Source organism: Helianthus annuus, chromosome 5 (genome assembly GCF_002127325.2).
Source record: "Helianthus annuus cultivar XRQ/B chromosome 5, HanXRQr2.0-SUNRISE, whole genome shotgun sequence".
Lineage (NCBI taxonomy): Eukaryota > Viridiplantae > Streptophyta > Magnoliopsida > Asterales > Asteraceae > Helianthus > Helianthus annuus.
This window is the reverse complement of record NC_035437.2, coordinates 161,439,973-161,460,319: the sequence shown is the minus strand read 5'-3', so window position 1 is coordinate 161,460,319 and position 20,347 is coordinate 161,439,973. Positions and strand designations below refer to the sequence as shown.

At 38.3% G+C, this 20,347-nt stretch overlaps 3 protein-coding genes and 1 non-coding gene across 4 annotated transcripts; 3 read left to right on the top strand and 1 right to left on the bottom strand.

The window, feature by feature from the left end:
- Nucleotides 1-6,196: 6,196 nt before the first annotated feature.
- Nucleotides 6,197-6,303, bottom strand: LOC118492600. The gene has a single exon (XR_004894606.1). It is a non-coding gene; the product is annotated as a small nucleolar RNA R71 (small nucleolar RNA).
- Nucleotides 6,304-7,345: 1,042 nt separating this feature from the next.
- Nucleotides 7,346-7,834, top strand: LOC110943843. The gene has a single exon (XM_022185574.1). The coding sequence runs from the start codon at nucleotides 7,346-7,348 to the stop codon at nucleotides 7,832-7,834; it is 489 nt and encodes a 162-aa protein (XP_022041266.1).
- Nucleotides 7,835-9,470: 1,636 nt separating this feature from the next.
- On the top strand, nucleotides 9,471-10,217 carry LOC110943842 (extensin-2-like). Its single transcript, XM_022185573.1, has one exon. It carries the CDS (start codon nucleotides 9,471-9,473, stop codon nucleotides 10,215-10,217), a length of 747 nt encoding a protein of 248 aa, XP_022041265.1.
- Nucleotides 10,218-11,752: 1,535 nt separating this feature from the next.
- On the top strand, nucleotides 11,753-20,074 carry LOC118492200. The gene is made up of 4 exons (XM_035990043.1): nucleotides 11,753-12,338; nucleotides 12,393-12,482; nucleotides 12,579-13,034; nucleotides 20,037-20,074. The coding sequence occupies exons 1-4, from the start codon at nucleotides 11,753-11,755 to the stop codon at nucleotides 20,072-20,074; spliced, it is 1,170 nt and encodes a 389-aa protein (XP_035845936.1).
- The last annotated feature ends 273 nt before the right edge of the window (nucleotides 20,075-20,347 follow it).

The following is a 20,347-nucleotide window of genomic DNA, read 5'->3' as shown; positions in this document are numbered from 1 at the left end:
CCAAGGAAAAACCAAGGATTCAAACCCAAGGAAATAACAAAGCAATAGGAAGAAGAACCAAGTGATTTGGTTGAGAAATGAGCAAGTTACACTCACTTTAGTAAAGCTTCACGAATCTGTCCAAAACTCAGATTCTCAGCTGATTAGAGAGCAATTTAGTGAAGATTTAGGAGTTGTGAAAGTGTAAAATGGGTTGGAGAAGGTGGGTATTTATAATGGAAGAGTTAGAAGGTGATTGGAGGTGATTAGAGGTGGATTAAAGGTGATTGGGTGAGGTTGGAGAGTTGGATTTCGTGCAAAATTTGAAAGAAAACACAAGTCTGCCGAAACAAGGCGCTCGCGTAGCGCTAGCAACCAGGCTATACCCGTCGCGCTACGCTAGCACATGGGTTCTGAAATTAAGTTTGATATTTTGACATTTAGGCCCCTGTAGTTTATGGTTTAGGGTTTTTAAGAGTTTTAGGGGATGTTCTTGTCATATAAGCATTGTTTAAGGGCAAGACAAGTATGATTATCATAAACCAAGTATAATTGAGTGCATGAATGTCGAAATTAAGTATCGTTCTCGTTCAAAACACGTTCAATGCATAAGTTTAGTTTAATTATAAGTTTCGCACATAGTTTCCAAGAATCACGATCAAACATAGATTGGTTCACCAAATCGAACATACGAGCATACATAGAATGCGTTTAACATAGATGTAACAAAATATAAGCTTCATTAATGATCCAAGTCTCGATTTGATAAAGATTACAAGGAAAGAAATGATTACAAGAATACAAAGTTTCCAAAAGTAGAAATCCAAGCAATGGTTTCTAAATAGGGAACTTATGAAAACGCAGGGCGTTACATGTGTCCACTAGAATAATGTGCATCCCTCGTCACTAAAGTGAACGAGACCGTAGAGTATAATGTGCGTCCCTCGACACCGAAGTGATCGAGACCGTAAAGTATGATAACTTAACAATACCTCGACGGGTGGTGTGCTACTCCTATAGCTCTATAATTGTTAAGGTGGGATAGCTAAGTTAAAGACAAATATAGTGCATGAAAGTATTCTAGCATAAACAACCTAAGAATAACAAATAGCATGTTTGGTGGATTGAGTGATTGAATATGTTTGATTGTGGGTATTGTGAATTTTGATAGTTTATTCATGTTACACCCAAGAGTGCATTAAAGCGTAAAAAGGGTTAAGTATACTCACGCTTTGCGTAGTAAATCCCGCATACATGAGTTAGTGCGTTGAGTGTTTAGGGATACTACCGAGTTATCATACATAGTTCGTTATTGAGTTAGATTAGGGTTTCAAGATAGTATGAAAGTCTGTATATTGTAAGAAAATACATATTGTCTAAAAGCACTTATCATGGACACTATTTTGGTCGTGTTTTCATGGGTACCGATTAACCTATTAGAATCCATAGTTTGAGGAACTTTATATATATACATCTACAATTATCTAGTCCAAGTCATATAATGTCATGTATGGAGGTAGGATGAATTCCATCCATTTAACCTTATTATATGGATTCACCAAAGCTCAGAATCATCAACTTAGTTGATGATTTCGGTTGGTCATGAATAAAATAAAGAACGTAAAAAATTAACTAATCATCTAGTTCATCTAATTCATCAGATAACCAAGTGAAACTCAAGCTAGACGAGTGCATTCCAATCATGGCAAATGTTTGGAGACTTGGTATAGTTTGGATACTTTGTTACTAGTAAGTTTACTTGATGACTTAGCTTATGTAGAAATGGGTTAACTAATTAAGTGAGGAGGTGGAATCATAGTTAGAAACCAAGGCTCCATTGTTCACACCTTACCAAAACACAAGTCTCACAACATTGAAGGTTGTGGGTTTGGTTGGTTTCAACACTTGTAGGTTACTTGGAACCTTTGGAACATAAAGTAAATGAGGTTATCAACCTTTAGGCTTCTGATTTCATAGTTCAACTCAAGTCTCCCAACAATGAATTTGTTGGCAACTTGGTTTGGTGCATAGAAATCTAAGTATATCCTACTTTGGACCTTGTTTTGAAAGTTGTTAAAAATAGAAATCTAAGTATACCCTACTTTGGACATTGAATTTCTCCCAACAAGTATGAACCTTGTTTTGAAAGTTGTTAAAAAACAGAAAATATATCCTACTTTGGACCTCAAATATGGTGATGTTCCATCTTAGTTTACCATGGTAAACTTGTGGTAACATTCCTATAGGTGTTCCAAAGAAGGAGGAGAAGAAAAACATGAAGAAAAAGTGAAGAAACAAGCTCAAAACTCACTGTTTTGAACTTGGATGAATCTGCCCAAAGTTGAGAAATGCAGAGATTTAAGAGTGTTAGGGAGAGTGTTTGGAGTGTGGAAAGTGTTTAGGAGGTGGTAAGGGGTTTTAATTATAGTTGGGATTAGGGTTTGGGTGTTAAATGAGGTGGTTGGGGATTGAAACGAGGGAAAATGATTCAAAAGTCATAAGTTTGAAAGCATGCTGCCAGACCTTGTGCTTTTGCACGGCCATGAGGATCAAGTGCACGGTCGTGCGGATCACGGAATGCAGGGTGGTGCACATCAGGTATGCGGTCATGCGGATCGCAGTATGCATGACTGTGCACATCAGTTGCATGGTCGTGCACCACCTGCAGAATTTACCAAACTTTCTAGAATTTGCAGTTTGACCCCTAGAGTTTGATAACTCCGTTATTTTTTACTAGAAACTCATAATTAAGCATGTTTTTGGAATTTAAAATGTATCTAAGCATGGTATGGGTGTGATGCATGTATGATTTATATTTCAAAGTATTACGAGTCTCGGTTTCGCATATAAACACATATTCCATGATTACTTGTGTGTAGCATAGGCATGTAACATGTATATGTATAAAAGTGAGTTTCATTGTGATCAAAGACTTGGATTAGAAGTTTGGAAAGGAGATACGAATACAAGTTTCTAAATGTAGAAATATGAATACAACGAGTCTTAGTGATGTTATTTGTGGAGTCTAACCGTTTAACCTCTCTAATAGTCTCTTTAAATACACCCTAGGGGAAACATTTATTAGTTAGTATATGGTAATACGGTCCATCAACAATTACCAACTAATATTACTATAAGGTATAATTTATTATTTTGATCTAATATAATATAAATTATAATAATGGCTTCATGATTAAATGTAATATATTTAATCTAACTTTCTCCCACTTAGCTGAGTAATAATTTATTATGAGTATTAGATAAGCTTGATCATGAGTTAATACTCATTTTAGCTTTAAACCAAGAATCGTAGCGGAGAAATGCAATCGTTGAGTCATCATTCAACTCATGATCCCTGTTAGTCATACTACAACCTCAATTTAAAACCTAACAATTATGATCAAAATTTAAAAGTAATCCTTTTAAATGTTTGATTTGTATAATGAATTGTCTATACGTCATTATGCATGCAAAACATACCTTAGCGACATAGAAAATCAAAACTGATGAGGAAAAATTAATAACTAATCATTCATAATACGATATGCAGTTGTACATGGTTGATGTGTGCAAAATGTAACATATAAATTACATGAAATGAGGCATAAAACTAACCCTTTTTTAGTACATATGTTGGAAAAAGTGTGTTTTGTCTTCCTTTTGAATTTACAGGAGTAAATGAGCTTAAACGAGCAAAAGGAACAAATATACAGCCAAACCAACATAAATACAAAGAAAAGGAATAAACATGACATGCCCGACCCCTCGGCAGCATCCCCAAAGCAAAAAGAAGACAACAGAGGACAAACCACGGGGCCGTGCCCACTGGACACGGGGGCGTGGTCAGGTGCCTGCAGAAAAGACAAACCTATAGAAGCTTCTACGCCCACCACGGGGGCGTGCCCAGCTCAACACGGGGCGTGGTCAACGCAAAGACACGCAGAATCTTGCAAAATCTTGATAGTACAGACACGCTTCTAACAACGAGGTCGTGCCCACTGGACACGGGGCCGTGTGGGACACTCTGCTGACAACTGCATTTAATGAAGGAAGAGAAAAGGCTGGCCACGGGGGCATGCCCACTGGACACGTGGCCGTGGCCAGGGCTCTATGCAGGCTATAAATAGAGGTGCTTGGTTCACTTCAAAGGCACCCCTTGGCAAACCACTACTCTCCCACTTTGCCATCACTCCACCAGCACTACACCACCAACACCCATCACCATCATCCATCATCCATCTTTAGAGTGTGTAGTAGTCTCAGGATCCAAGATTGGTAGTAAGAGTTCTTACCAATCAAAGGCCATGTTTGGTTAAGTCTCTTACATCACTTGGTGAAGACACGTCTTTTATGTATTACTTTTTGATTTTTAATATTTCGACACTTTTTATTTGGTTTTGTATTAATGAATTTAATAACTAGTTTCTTATGTTGAAGGTGAATTTTCTTTATCATTTGCCCGTGGTGTCTTGGCGTTACTTTACTATCTATATAAAGTTAAAGATTGCATCATTCATGTCTCTACGGTCTATATAGAGATATTTTGGCTACCTGCTCGGGGGTTAAGGGAATGGTTTAGTAAGGTTCTTGCCTTGTTCAGTGTATAGATCCTGCAAGGACCTGGTTCAAGCTTACTAGGACCTCCTTCAATACCCACTGGTATTGGATGGCGGGGGTGCGAATGACTTGAACCCCTCATATGTAAACTACTATTAATACATTAAACCAGCTACTTGGGATTGTATCCCTGCTAACTCAAACCATTTAGCCGAGAGTAACGTCACCTTCAAAAGAGGGGCCTACCACTTTTCGCATTAATAACTTAATTAATTATCTTTCAATATTCCGACCCTTTGGGATTGTATCCTTGCTGACTCAAACCACTGGGTTGAGGGTAACATCACCTTCAAAAGAGGGGCCTACTACTATAACTAAGATAATCTCTTAAAAAGTCCGAAAGTGCAAAAACATCAAGGGACACATTAAAGGCGAGTCGGATCCAAGTGATTCATCTTGTCTATTTGTTTTTATTTTATTTTTATTTATGCATTTTTAGTTTTTATTTTCATGTTTCAACCTTTTCTCAAAAAAATAGATTGATTAGACGTTGAGGATAAATCGGTACTAAAAGCTCTTGTGTCCTTGGACGACCTCGGTATCTTACCAACACTATACTACGCTCACGATAGGTGCACCTGCCGAAGTGTGTGTTTAGTGTTAGTAGAATATCGTGTTTTATAAATTTAAAACTTGACTTATGCGTAAAATGGGCTTAAAATATCAATAAAATCATATCACGCTTCGCACACACCAAGTTTTTTGGCGCCGTCGCCGGAGACACAAGGATTTAAGAAAGTTTAGAATCAACGGCCTAATTATTTTTACTTATTTTTCTATTTTCTTTAGGATTTTTTTTTTAATTTTTCAGTTTCTGCAGACTTCAGCACGGGCCGTGCCTGGTCGGACACGGGGCCGTGTCCAGCAAACTTATTGGTAGTTTTTGTTTTCTGAGTTACAGAAGAGTGACCACGGGGCCGTGGCGGTGCACCACGGGGCCGTGCTGAAATCCCCAGTAACTGGTATCCATAAAACAACCACTGTAACCACGACCACGGGTCGTGGTTAGCAACCACGGGGCCGTGGTGAGACATCTGACCAACGTTCTTTTTTGTTTTATCGCAGGACTTGGAACACAGTCGCAGCACCTAAACTTTATACGCAGTGCATAAGCTCCAGTTCCAATAAAGACATAAAAGAACCTCTAGACGAACCCGAATGCTTTCTAAGAAAGAGACTAAAAGCTAAAAATCAAGAGAAATCTTTGGGGGACCAACTTCCAATGGCGGATCAGCGTACCCTGATGGATTACCTACGGCCCACGGTAGGTAATCTCGGAGCCGCCATCAATGCACCGAATGTCGATGCCAACAACTTCGAACTTCGGCCACATTTGATTCAAATGCTCCAAAATTCTGCAACCTTCCATGGCCTAGCCGATGAAGATCCCCACTTACATATTACCAACTTTTTGGAAATATGTGATACTTTCCGGATCAACGGAGCATCAAACGACGCCATCCGCCTCCGAATGTTCCTGTTTTCACTAAAAGACCGAGCTATGGCTTGGCTTAACACCCTCCCAAGTGGTTCGGTAAACACTTGGGATGAACTTGCCCAAAAGTTTCTATATAAGTATTTCCCGCCCTCTAAAACCGCTAAATTAATGACTGAAATCAATACATATTCACAAAAGGACGGGGAATCCTTATATGAAACTTGGGAAAGATTCAAGGAGCTATTGAGAAAATGTCCTCATCATGGTCTCGCAGTGTGGCAACAAGTATCCACTTTCTATAATGGGTTGTTGCCACACACAGACAAACACTCGACTCTAGCTCCGGGGGACTCCTAGGTAATCGTCGCCCGAATGAAATTTATAATCAAATTGAGGAAATTGCTCAAAACAACTTTTAATGGAACACTCCCCGAGGCACAAAATCTATTGCCCCGGGCGCCCATAAAGTAGATGAAAACACCTCTTTACAAGCCCAAATCGAGGCCCTATCTTCAAAAACCAAAAAGTTAGAAATGGCAAAAACGGTCTCGGTTGTGGTTTGGGAAGGGTGTGGTGGGCCACATGAAAATTGGAGTTGTATGAAAGAAATGGATAATCAAACGGAAATGGTAAACTACATTGATAATAGACCTAGGCCGTCGGGTCCCACAACGGGCACCTACAACCAAGGATGGCGTAACCACCCTAACCTTGGTTGGAGTAGCCCGGCAATAGTAGTAACCAACAAAACCAAAACCAAAACCAACGAACAAACTTTCAACAACAACCAAGAAATGAATCACAAAATTTCTATCAACAACAACAAAGGGGATGGGAGAGGCTTGAAGACATTGTTTCACGCCTCATCTCCGAAACCGAAAAAAGGAACTCGGATCGATTCCTACAAGTGGAATCGAACTTTAGAAATCAACAAGCTTGTATTCAAAACATTGAAAAACAACTAAATCAACTAGCCCAAAATTTCTCCGAGAGGCCACAAGGCGCATTACCTAGCAATACCGAAACCAACCCAAAGGCGCAAGTACATCTCATAACACTCAGAAATCGGATCGTAGGTCCCGATGAGGCCCCACTACCCCCATCCGACAAAAATCCACCCATTAAAACCACGACCTCACCACCAACCATAAAGAAACAACTCCTCCGTCAAATCCCGAACCTACCAAGAACCCCTCGGTGCCCTACCCCGGTTGGTTACTTCGCCAAAAGACTGACGAGCAATTCACAAAATTCATTAACTTACTAAAACAATTGCATATAAATCTTCCATTTGTGGAAGTCCTCACTCAAATGCCAAAATATTCAAAATTTATAAGAGACTTCCTCAATCACAAAAGGAAGATTGAAACATTGCAATTGGTCAACTTAAGTGAAGAATGCTCCGCCGTACTACTCAACAAACTCCCACAAAAGAAAATCGACCCCGGAAGCTTCACCATCCCTTGTTCCATTAGGGGATCACCTGTACGTAATGCACTAGCCGACCTTAGGGCTAGCATCAATCTCATGCCCGCATCAATGTTTGACCGAATCGGATTAGGTAAGACGAGCCCCACAAAGGTGAGCATACAAGTCGCCGATAGGTCTATCAAATACCCGCAAGGTGTCACCGACAATTTATTGGTAAAAGTCGGAGACTTTATTTTCCCGGTCGACTTTGTCATACTCGACATGGAGGAAGACACCGAAGTACCACTCATTCTAGGAAGACCATTCCTTGCCACCGCTCACGCAATGGTGGATATGAGTGATGGGAAGTTAACATTGAGGGTCGGATGACGCGGTTGGGAAAAGAGTAGAGGACGACCCGGTCAACTACATGGATGTCATAGACTCAAGTTTGGATGACGCTCTCCGACGGTGCAACACGGGATGCGAGCCATCCTGCTCGGGTAACATATGACTGACTTTGGGTCTAGCCAAGGACCCTTATAAACATGGCACACAGCGGAGGCATCCGCGGAACTATCCTTGGTTTTTAATTTAGTGTAACTTTTATATTTTCTAGTTTAGCTTTACTTTTCAAGAATAAAACACACTCGAAAAGGTGGAGGTTACCAAGGGAACATTAAAACCACACCCCATGCACAAAAACAGAGCCTCCCGATAATTTTCCAGCATTACAGCAACTTCAGCACGGGGCCGTGCTCAACCCAACACAAGGCTCTGCAGAAATTTGCCCAGTTCAGGTAACTGGACATGGGGTCGTGCTCACTGAACACGCCCCATGTCCAGCCTTCTGTTAAATTCTGTTACTAGTAATCTGACCACGGGGCCGTGCCCGGACCAACATGGGGCCATGGCCAGACGCCCAGTAACATGAAAATTTGTTTTTCAACACCTTTTTACACATTCAATCAACCTAAAAACTTATTTTTGGGACACATTGAGGACAATATGTAATTTAAGTGTGGGGGGATGCTAATACCTTGAATCTCACAAGTCCTAATAACAAGCCTTACACAAAACTCTATTGGAGCAGCTAATCACCCCAAATTTTTTTCAAAAAATTTTCATTTTTTTACTTGTCTTGGTTTAATTTGGGAATAACAAGTTCTAAAAAGGTTATATTTTTACAAATTTACAACCGATAGCGTTGTGATAAAAAGAACCAAATAAGAAAATTATGAAAATGCATGACAAATCTAATTAAAATTTGATTATATATACTTGATCACATTATAAACCCATTCTCACAACAAGTGAGTTTTGAGCCTTTATTGAGCACACAAGCATAGATCTTTAAACTTAATGCTCATTTTTCATTTCTTATGTGAATAGCCGCTTGGTTCTTACGACTCTAGAACTTGTCATGACGATGCATTCCCGGTCTTACCAACTTGAACCCAAGTAAGTAAATGATTGAGGCATCAGGACTAACCCTTCTTCCTTTCAACACCATTGTTTTTCATTTTTTATCACCTACCCAAAACCCCCTAGTTAACCCCTTTGAGCCTAAAACTTTTTATTTCAAAACCCACAAAACAAACACCCTTTACCCACCAAAATCCTTTTTCTTTTTAAACCACTTTGTTTTAGTAAAAAGCTCGGTTATCTTGTGACATTTATTTATAAAAAAAATGAAAGTCTTGTAATAAACAAACAAGTTTCTCAAAGAAAACTTAGTTTGAATAAAAGTCACAAAAACAAAAGGTTTTACGACGACCGACGCTTTTTACGCTTTTCGCCATTTTTACTAACCACTAACCAAAACCACCTACCCTTAGCCCAAGCCTAACCCTTTCCCACTGACTCACACCACTCATACATTCCCTTGCAGCGTTCGGGTTCTCATAATTCTTTCCAGAACCCCACACCCTACTTCCAGAGCCGTTTCAACCCAATAAACCAAATTGACGAACCAGAGGGTCAAAACCCTTTGGGACCAGCAGACCACTTTCTCGAATACCAAGACATGGAGATGGACGATGATCCAGATCTAGAGATGCCACCATCTGGGACGCCCACGCATCCCATCGAGATTTCAAGCGGATTTTCTTTTCATGGTTCGCTATACCGAGGCCCTGATATCTGGGCCGAAAGGTGGAGTACATATAAGTGGGAGTTTACTCCCCCTCACCACAACTCACCTCCACATCAGCAGGCCCCCTCAGAGGACCCACATTTTCAGGCGGTCATGCCACCGCCACCACCAGCACCAGAGCAGCCACCGCCTCTAGAACCATCGAGGCGAAGAAGAAGTGCACAGATGTCCGTCCGTGGGGGTTTTCATTTCAGCACCCCCCAACACTCCAGCAACTACCCTCCGCTCTATGAAGACCCGAAAATGGGTGGGCCTTCAAATGTCATTTCTGAAGTCGACTCTGCACCAGTCACACCTGCACCACCCATGGGTTATGAAAACCCAATTCCATCTTACCCAGATGCAGCTGGGTACAACCTGTTTGAGCAGCAAGCTTATTCGGGTTATAACTACAACAATGCACCAGTCGTCGACCCATACGTCGAGGCAGCAAACTTCAATGCTCTCTACTCTTCGCCCTTTCCACCTGCGTACCCAACTGGGTACCCTGCATATGGGTATCAATACCCACCACCTCCACAACCTCAGCAGCAGCAGCCGCCGCAGCCACCACTTCGCTGCGATCTTCTTAAGGGTTTGGCAAACCTCATTAAGGGGAAAAGGAAGAAGGATTATTAGAAACCCTTAATTATTGTATTGTAATTTTATTTCAATTAAGTCCCTGCGTGGACATTTCATTTATGTATTTGGTCCCTGCGTAGACTTGTCTTTTCTTATTTTAGTCCCTGTGTGGACAAGTTATTTGTTAAAGACCCGTTTAGGGCAACTATGGTAATTCTTAGGATTTTTATGAGAAATTTCCTTTAAATTTACATTTGGCATTATACATATACATATACATTGTATCATTGATTAAAATATCATTTCTATTTATAATTGATCCGCCATTAAATCTTATAAGAAAATCTTAAAGGTATAACCTAGCCTATATGTCATTTTGGACATGGCCATGATGGTAAAGCCTTTTTAAGATAATAAATCCCTTTTAACACCTAAAAACGTGTTAGCACTCTTGGCAAATGTGATTCGATAAAGTCACACTAGTCATCCTAATATTGGATTCTTCCAATTTCTTATCTAGCCTAATGATCTAGAAATCATGACTTACATCATCAATATGATGAACACATTATAAACATCTATTAGTGATGAAGTGCCTACGGGCTATGCGTATTGTCCAATAAGACAAATGACAGTTGTAGTCTATGACTCCCTGTCAAGAAAGGTAATGAATTATGTTCAAACCTTGATGCCTCGATCCTATAAGATCATGGCGTGTAAATTCAAAACTGTTTTTGTGACAGGGCCTTTTGTGCCGCTATAATATCCTTAATATTTTATAACTGGGATTAATTATAATGAAAAGTTTAAAATAAACCTGATTAACGAATTAACCAATATGGTCTATATTTACCATGGTTAATGAATCATCGAAAATGATGATTCTATAATGGACTTCTGAATAAATTGTTGTCAATTGTTTTATAGCAATCAAGCTCCAAAATGGCTGAATCAGAAGAGGTTAATAGTCATCCCAATATGCGAAATGACAACACCAGAATGAATGTAACGGGTACAGATCTACAAGCAATGATAGACAATGTTGTCACTGGAGTCGTTGACAGAATGTTCAAAGAACCAAGTGGTACTCCCGCTAAGACCCAATCTGTACCTCATACTAAACCTCCTTCCAAAACACATACATCTCATAAGGACGATTCTCGGCATTCATCGAATCAGAAAAGTATGTCGTCTAAGCAAATTGTGTTTAATCAGGAACCGCGCTCAAAGACTTGTTCTTATAAGTACTTCGTCTCTTGCAAGCCAAGGGATTTTACAGGCGAAAAAGGTGCCATAGACTGTATGACATGGCTTGATGAGCTGGATACCGTTGTGGATATCAGTGGATGTGCTGAACAGGATGTTGTGAAGTTTGTTTCGCAGTCGTTTAAAGGAGAGGCATTGGCTTGGTGGAGATCATTAATTCAAGCCACGGGGAAAATCCCACTCTTAACTTGTCATGGGAACAATTTGTGGCACTGATCAAAGAAAACTTATGTCCTCAGCATGAGGAAGAAAATATTGAAACTGACTTCTTGACTCTGGTCATGAAGAATTTGGATTGCCAAGCTTATGTCACGAGTTTCAACACCATGTCCCGAATGGTTCCCTATTTAGTTACCCCTGAACCTAAGCGCATAGCACGCTTCATTGGAGGCCTGGCCCCGGAAATAAAAGGAAACGTTAGAGCTTCCAGTCCTACCACTTATAGGTCCGTGGTGGATTTGTCCGTATCCCTCACTCTTGATGCAATAAGGAATAAATCTGTTAAGACTTCTGATGAGGGAAAGAGGAAAAGGGAAGATGAGAGCTCACGTCGCTTCGACAAGAAGAAGAAGGGTAACTCTGAGCATAAGAAGAGTTCTAGGTTTAAGAAGGACTCCCAGCAGTCAGGTGAGAAGCCTAAGTGTAAAACCTGCAAGAAACACCATTTTGGGAAATGCAGACTTGACTCGCAGTCGCAGCCTAAAGCTTGTGGGATCTGCAAGTCAAAGGATCATAAAACTCTGGAATGCAAGAACATGAAAAATGCAACCTGTTATGGTTGCAATGAGAAGGGGCACATAAGGACCAACTGCCCGAAAAACCCAAAGAAGCCTGAAGATGCCAAGAAGACAAATGCTCGAGTTTTCCAGATGAATGCTCAGGAGGCAGTGCAGAATGATAATGTTATAACAGGTACTTTCCTCATAAATGATGTTTATGCTAGAGTTTTATTTGATTCTGGTGCAGATAAGTCCTTTGTAGACAATAAATTTTGTAAACTATTAAATCTTCCTGTTAAAACTCTAGACATAAAATATGAGGTAGAATTGGAAGATGGTACCTTAGAGACCTCTTCAACAATTTTAGATGGATGTTTTATATCCATTAGGAATCACTCTTTTCCGTTGTCCTTGTTACCGATGAAATTGGCAGGATTCGATATAGTTATAGGCATGGATTGGTTATCTCTTAACCAAGCTCAAATTGCATGTGATAAGAAGCAAGTTGTTATTAAAACTCGTTATGGTGAATCACTTACAATTCAAGGAGATACACAGTATGGATTGCCTGACCAAGTAGCTATGCTTAAGGCATCTAAGTGTTTGAAGAAAGGTTGTGTCATTTACATGGCACAGGTGACCACAGATGAGCCAAAGCCCAAGATCGAAGATATCCCTGTTATTTCTGATTACTCAGACGTTTTTCCTAAAGAGCTACCTGGTTTACCTCCCGACAGACAAGTGGAATTTAGGATTGACATTATACCTGGGGTAGCACCAGTCGCCCGAGCTCCTTATCGGTTGGCACCGACTGAAATGAAAGAATTAAGGGCCCAGTTGGATGATTTATTGGAGAAGGGTTTTATTCAACCTAGCTCGTCCCCTTGGGGTGCGCCTATTCTTTTTGTGAAGAAGGAAGATGGCTCAATGCGTCTATGCATTGACTATCGTGAGCTGAACAAAGTTACAATCAAGAATCGATATCCATTACCCAGGATCGAGGATCTATTCGATCAGCTTCAAGGGGCAAGTTTCTTTTCAAAAATTAATTTGAGGTCAGGATACCATCAGTTGAAGGTCAGAATCGAAGATGTGCATAAGACCGCATTCAGAACAAGATATGGCCACAACGAGTTCTTAGTGATGCCTTTTGGGCTTACGAACGCACCTGCAACATTCATGGATCTCATGCATCGTGTCTGCAAACCGTGTCTAGACAAGTTTGTCATTGTCTTCATTGATGACATACTTATTTATTCAAAGAGTCAAGCCGATCATGAAAGACATCTACGATGCATCCTTAAACTCCTGCAACAAGAGAAGCTCTACGCAAAGTTCTCTAAATGTGAATTCTGGCTTCGAGAAGTCCAATTCCTTGGACATGTGGTAAGTAAACGTGGTATCCAGGTGGATCCCGCTAAGATTGAAGCGATTATGAATTGGCAAGTGCCTAAGACGCCCACTAAAATTCACAGCTTCTTAGGTTTGGCAGGTTACTACAGACGTTTCATCGAAAACTTTTCAAGAATTGCTGCACCTTTAACTTAGATAACTCGTAGGAATGTAAAGTTTGACTGGGGTCCCAAACAACAAGAATCTTTTGAGATTCTCAAGCAGAAATTAAGCAATGCTCCTGTGTTGACATTGCCAGAAGGGATAGAAGAGTTTGTTGTGTACTGCGACGCATCGCACACTGGTATGGGCTGTGTGCTTATGCAAAGAGGTAAGCTCATTGCCTATGTATCACGTCAACTAAAAGTGCACGAAAAGAACTACACCACCCATGATTTGGAATTGGGTGTCGTTGTATTTGCACTAAAGCTTTGGAGGCATTACCTATATGGAACCAAGTGTGTAATCTATTCAGACCATAAAAGCCTTCAACATTTGTTTAACCAGAAAGATCTCAATATGAGGCAACGTCGTTGGATGGAAACATTGAACGATTATGACTGTGAAATTCGCTATCACCCGGGCAAGGCAAATGTTGTCGCTGATGCTTTGAGTAGGAAAGAAAGGGTTAAACCTATTAGGATCAACCCAAAAGCATTGAGCTAAAGAATAGTCCAAACGAAAAGTTGTTGTCAGCTCAGAAAGAAGCCGTTTTGGAAGAAAACTTTCCAGCAGAAAGATTGGGTGCAACTGTTAATCAGTTGTCACCTGGGAATGATGGAATCCTTAGATTGAATAGAAGGATCTGGGTTCCAATCCATGGAGGACTTAGAGAGGAGATCCTCCGAGAAGCCCATAGTTCTAAATATTCGGTACATCCGGGCAGTGATAAAATGTACCAAGATCTAAAGGCAAATTACTGGTGGTTGGGTTTGAAGAAATCCATACCCACTTGTGTGGCTAAATGTCTGACGTGCGCACAGGTTAAAGCTGAGCATCAAAATCCGTCAGGTTTACTACAATAGCCTGAACTTCCCACTTGGAAGTGGGAAATGGTAACTATGGATTTCATCACCAAGTTACCAAGGATGAAACATGGGAATGATACGATATGGGTTATAGTTGACAGACTGACGAAGTCAGCTCATTTTATACCCATCAAGGAGACGCATAGCTCTGATAAACTAGCCCAGCTCTAGTTTGCATAAATTAGCTGAAACGGGTCAAACCTTATCATTTTTACTTCAAAATCCAGAATGTATTTAGTTTACCCATTTTATACAAGTCTTCGTACTTGTTGGGTCTAAATCATATTCCAATCCGGTGATCGCTTAATCTCCCGTTTCGTACCGTAAACCTTTCTTTAAACTAACCGGTCTATGTTTGTAACTTAAATAAGACCCGTTAGTAATCTAATAGGTTAATATAACCTTCGTTCCAGATTAGGAGCCCGGTAAAAGCTACCTACACTTGTTGAGTAGAAGATACGGCTGAGTATAACTTACATTTCTAAGCTTAGGTAAATAATTTTAACTTATTTTCCCTTATACGGGCTTGGGATATGGTAAATTATTATCGCTTGGTCGGGTATAGAATATTTAATCGACTAGTGGTTAAATCATTGACATAACCCATTTTAATCTGTTTTTTTATACCTAAACATTTGGGGGTTAATATGACCATGTCCTGGATATCTCGGCTCATTTCATTTGAAAATGGCCACGACTTAAGCATGGGGTGTAGGCATACACTTGACAGTTGCGTATGTAAAATGATATACCCACTCGTGAGGATAACTTCTTGTGGGTTTATATTAGTGGTGTGTCTATTAATCTTGTCTCGGCTTCTATCCCAGGCCCTGAACGTACGAAAAACATGTAAATCTGTATACAAGATTATTTTGTATAATTGTCCCAAGTTATAAAAGAATATTTGTGCCTTGTGCATTTAAATCAATTTTTATAAATGTTTTCAAAAGAGTTGGTTAATTGTATTTACCAGTTTGACGTATTTTTCAAAAAGACTAAGTGGCAGGTACTAAGCGAAATTGGCTGGAAGCTCCTGAGTATTAGTTAAAGAATCTTGCAAGTTCTTAATACTTAAAGTCTGTTGAACAATATTTTACTTTATGTTTTAGATCCGCCTGTGGATCCTCTTACAACCGTCTGTATAATATTTATTATACTTTGCATTTCGGTTTGTAATAATATTTTTCCCCCAAGACTTCCGCTGTGCATTAAACTGTGAATATTTGACTATGATGAGATTAACTACGTCACGATACTCCCCTCCAGGCCCACCGGTAATACGTGGAAATATCGTGGTGTGACAATAAAGGACAAAACTTGTAATTCACTCCATATTTTATTAATTACTTCAAAATTCTAACTAATAAAATAGTTAATAAATATTAGTGTAATGTATATTACATACACTTTAATAATTTATGTCAGGTATGTTTGGATGATAATGTTAGTATATTTTGTGTGGATCTACGTAATGTTTGTGATGAAATATGTTGAAATTTAATATATATCCGTATTTGTTCTTCTTTGTTTATGAACGCTTGTTTGTGTTCGTTTGTTTTCATTTGTATGCATGAACATTTGTTTGTGTCCATGAACGTTGATTTGTGTTTGTTTGTGTCTATGACCTGAAATTAACAAACACAGACACATTCATTTCCTTAATGACGAATACAGACAGAAAATCATGTTCATTTAGTGTTCATGAACAGTTCGTGAACACATTTATTTCCTTAACAAACTGACAAGAACAAGGCCTAGTACATGTTTGTTTGGTTTCATTAGTCTTATAGCGGTGTATGCCTGGCTGGCGAAGTTAAGGCAGTTGACGGTGAAGATTGCTTCACAAATGGATATTTGCTTACGACTAATTTTAATGTGCATGTTTGATGTTATAATGTGACTTGATGAAAATACTAAACGCTTTATAAACTGCTAACTTCTTGTTTAATTTGTTTAATTAAAACTAGAACTCACTCGGTGTAGCTGACTTCTTGTTTAAAGGTTGAACATGTTGTTTCTTGACAGGAAGTCCCCTAGGATAAATTGAAAGCTCTCCTGTTATTGGACTAACATCCCACCGACTTTAGTTGACCTACTATATTATTTGATGTTTTTGTTTAAAGACAACGTAATCATTACTTGATGTTTGATGTATTTTTACGTTGCTATTATTGACCACGATTGGTTTAAGAACAATGGTGTGGTGCAATCACCCTTTCATGGGCGGTAAGAACTATGCTTTATGCATGTCTGATATTAAAATGTGACTTGATGAAAATTATGTGTTGTAACAAAGGATGATGTAATAGATATTTACAGCTTAAATATATATATATATATATATATATATATATATATATATATATATATATATATATATATATATATATATATATATATATATATATATATATTCTATTATTCCACCGGTAACTTTGTATATATTTTTCATACACACCCTTTCATGTGTGGGATGTTACATAATCACATTATGAACATTGGTTTAGATTAAGAATAGGGTGCATGAGTTAGCCGATCTAAACAAAATGTAAAAGCGCGATCCAGCATGCCCAAAAAATTTATATTCCTTTATTTTGGAATCATTATGTCCTAGTGTTTATATATTATATATAACTAGACGAGATGCTCATTTTTGTGGTGCAATTTTAAAAAAATAATGTTAACGTATGAAAAAGTTATGGACATTTAAAAAAATGTAGGATAATTGGTTTAAAAGCTAACAATATGTTTTAAGAGATTGTATTATGCGTTTTAAATTTGTATTTTAAACTCTTAAAACTTTTACAAAATTATCTTTTTGTTCTCCTCATATATTATTATACTTATTATAGATATAAATATTAATGTAATACAATATAGATATAAATATTCTTTCGATTGTTGAATTCGTTTTACAATATCATAAACAATTTAAAATCATAAAGGAATTTTTTTCAACTTTTTGTGTATATTTTATACACAAAAATCACATTAGCTAGTAAGTCCAATCGTATCCAAGAAATATCATTTCTTAAGTTCTTGAAGTTGACCAAAATCTGTTTTAGAATATCTTAGTTATAAAGTTAATCAATCAAGGGAATAAGAAAGCGAATAAGTTAGAGAATCATATCTACAGATATCTTATTATTAATTCTTTCAACGAATATGACTTCTTGTGCAAATCAAATTGATCTATGTTAGTTTTACTATATCCAAGAATTCTTGATCCACTCTGAACGACACGAATACACTTTAATTAATGCATGCTTTATGTAGTTTGATTATTAGATCTTAACATGCTAATATTTTTTTAAACCAAAATATGTTCTTAGAAAAATTAGAAGTTCAATAAAAATGAATAAATCATTGGCTAATTATATTTTATATTAAGGAATTAGGCAAAAATGCATGGTAGGCGCTTAGCACCTTCAAGTTTTAAGATCATGGGTTTGACTCCGACTAATGTTACTTCAAGTTTTAAGCACCTTCAAAATGCGTGTTGAATGTTGGGAAAATAGGAAAACAAAGGATGATTTGTGAGGCGTGATTTCACTTTCAGATCAAATTAATTCGGTGGTTGTTCCGAATAATTTAATCGGATACACTCAAAATTCGAGAATAAGAACCATAGTATATGTGTGTTGTGTAATTCGTATGAACCAAAAGAATGACCAAAATTGAATACAATTTTTTTTCTCGGATAGGGTCCATGAGTTATCCATTTAATTTCAAATTGCTTCAAAAAGGGAGCCAATTTTTATTTCGAAATTATAAGGAATTTCCATAAAATATTTTTCCGATGCAATTTTATCTTGAAATTTAGCTCGACCCCAGGCACGGGATGCCGCCCTTGGACCCTCCTACCATGGGCGCTGCCCCCGAACCCCCCCCCCCCCCACGGGAAAGGGGGTGTTTCCTCCAAGAAACCCCCTTTGATTACGGGCTACGCTTTAATATTTTAAATTATAATAACTCAAACAAGTGTGCACTCTCGCACCTCCTAACTTGTTTGATGTGTATTATAATTCATTTTGGTCACCAAGTCAATCCCGATTACACTAGAATATCTAACATTCCTCCCCATTTTAGCGTAATCCTAGATCAACTTAAAAAAATTCCCAACATACAAACTTTTGCAAAAATGAAATAAGGCAATGATTGAATTTCACATTAATATATTATGCATTCCAAATATCCGAATATTAGGGTGTTGCTATGGATTGAACCCTTTCTATTCGTAATGAATATAATGAATACATGAAGATAATATACACACAAGATTACATACTCTTATGTTCTTTCTTGACACTATTTTTACTAGCCTTTGTCTTATCCTTTAATGAACATATCAAAGCCAAGTCCTAGTTTCTTGAAGCAACTAAACTTCATGCTCAAATAAGTAGCTCTTTACTCTTATACCTGCATATGTAATTTTTCAAAGAACTATTAAGAAGATAACCTTCAACCTCCTTTTACTTGCATGTCTGAACACATACCTTGGGATGATGCTCCTAAGTTATTCCAACATGTTAAGCTTTTCACATTGAATTCAACACCGAATGTCATGTTAGGTGGGAATTGGGTATCTAACATGAGAAATTTCATGTAGACTTTAATCCCATCCCTATAGCCGGCTTGTTCACAATATCTCTACCTAACGCTTTGGTTAAATGGTCGGCTAAATTTTGTGGGAGTTTAGTGGGAAGTTGTGACACCCCACAAAAACGCTTAACCGCACTAGCTTCTTTAGCGACAAGTTGCAAATTTCGGGATGGAATATCTTTCAACATGGGGATGATGTCATAACCCGAATTCTCGAGGTAAAAACCATTAGTTTCGCATTTATATCTCAATTTATATAATGATCTTATTCGACGAATTAAATTTATACTTATTTACTTTATAGTGTGCAAACGTGTAGCCGAAACCAAATCCATATTGTGTTGAACCGACCCGAACCGTTTGAACTAAAGTACATGTCTCGCTTGTCGATCCAACCCACTCGTGTAGCTCGGAACTTTTGAGTCCCGAACCATAGCATGATCATCATATTTTTTTAGTTGATTAATTATATTTTTTTATATAATTAGTTGATTATAGAAAAAAAATATAAATAATTGAATAACAAACAACCGCGAATTCTCTTCTAGCGGCCCACTTCCTCTTTTCTTCTTTTGATTTTTATTTTGGCCCATATCTGCATTTATCCCAACCGCCCCACATCTGAATCTCAATCCCTTTAGTATATACGTATTTTTGATGCATGATTTGCATTATTACTCTAACTCCCCAAACAGAACAAACCCTAAACCGTACACCTGAGCTGCGATCTGTGCTCCTATTTTCTCTCTTCTGCCAATGCATACTAGACCCAAGAATCCCTACACATATTCGGTTCAAGGCTCGATCTTACTTGGTTCCCTGCTAGGTACCTTTATCTTGTAATTGTTGTCAAGTTTTAATGTTTATAGGTGATTTGTATAAGGTTATCATGGCTGCGTTTTTCTGAGTTGATTGATGATTCTTGACGTTATGTTGATACTTGTAGTTTGAGTGGTAGAGATCATGTGTTACATTGTCTATGTTGTTTATATGTTCGGTTAAGCCGCTAGGGTTTTAACTGCAGTTTGTATGTTGTGTTTCGTGATAATTATTAATGTTCAAGCATGATTGTATGGAGTAATAATGACTGTGTATATGATTAAATATTGAGTTATTATGGCTGCATTTTATGGTTAGCTTATAACAAGTTGAAGTTGGGATGTATCACGGGTTCGGGTAT

What these genes read in the sequence shown, in the direction of transcription:
- LOC110943843 (XM_022185574.1), top strand. Translation starts at nt 7,346, where the DNA reads ATGCCAAAATATTCAAAATTTATAAGAGACTTCCTCAATCACAAAAGG.
- LOC110943842 (XM_022185573.1), top strand. Translation starts at nt 9,471, where the DNA reads ATGGAGATGGACGATGATCCAGATCTAGAGATGCCACCATCTGGGACG.
- LOC118492200 (XM_035990043.1), top strand. Translation starts at nt 11,753, where the DNA reads ATGTCCCGAATGGTTCCCTATTTAGTTACCCCTGAACCTAAGCGCATA. An exon ending in TGAGGTAGAATTGGAAGATG is followed by an intron (nt 12,483 to 12,578) that starts GTACCTTAGAGA and finishes TGAAATTGGCAG; the next exon opens with GATTCGATATAGTTATAGGC. An exon ending in ACCTAGCTCGTCCCCTTGGG is followed by an intron (nt 13,035 to 20,036) that starts GTGCGCCTATTC and finishes TAATGTTTATAG; the next exon opens with GTGATTTGTATAAGGTTATC.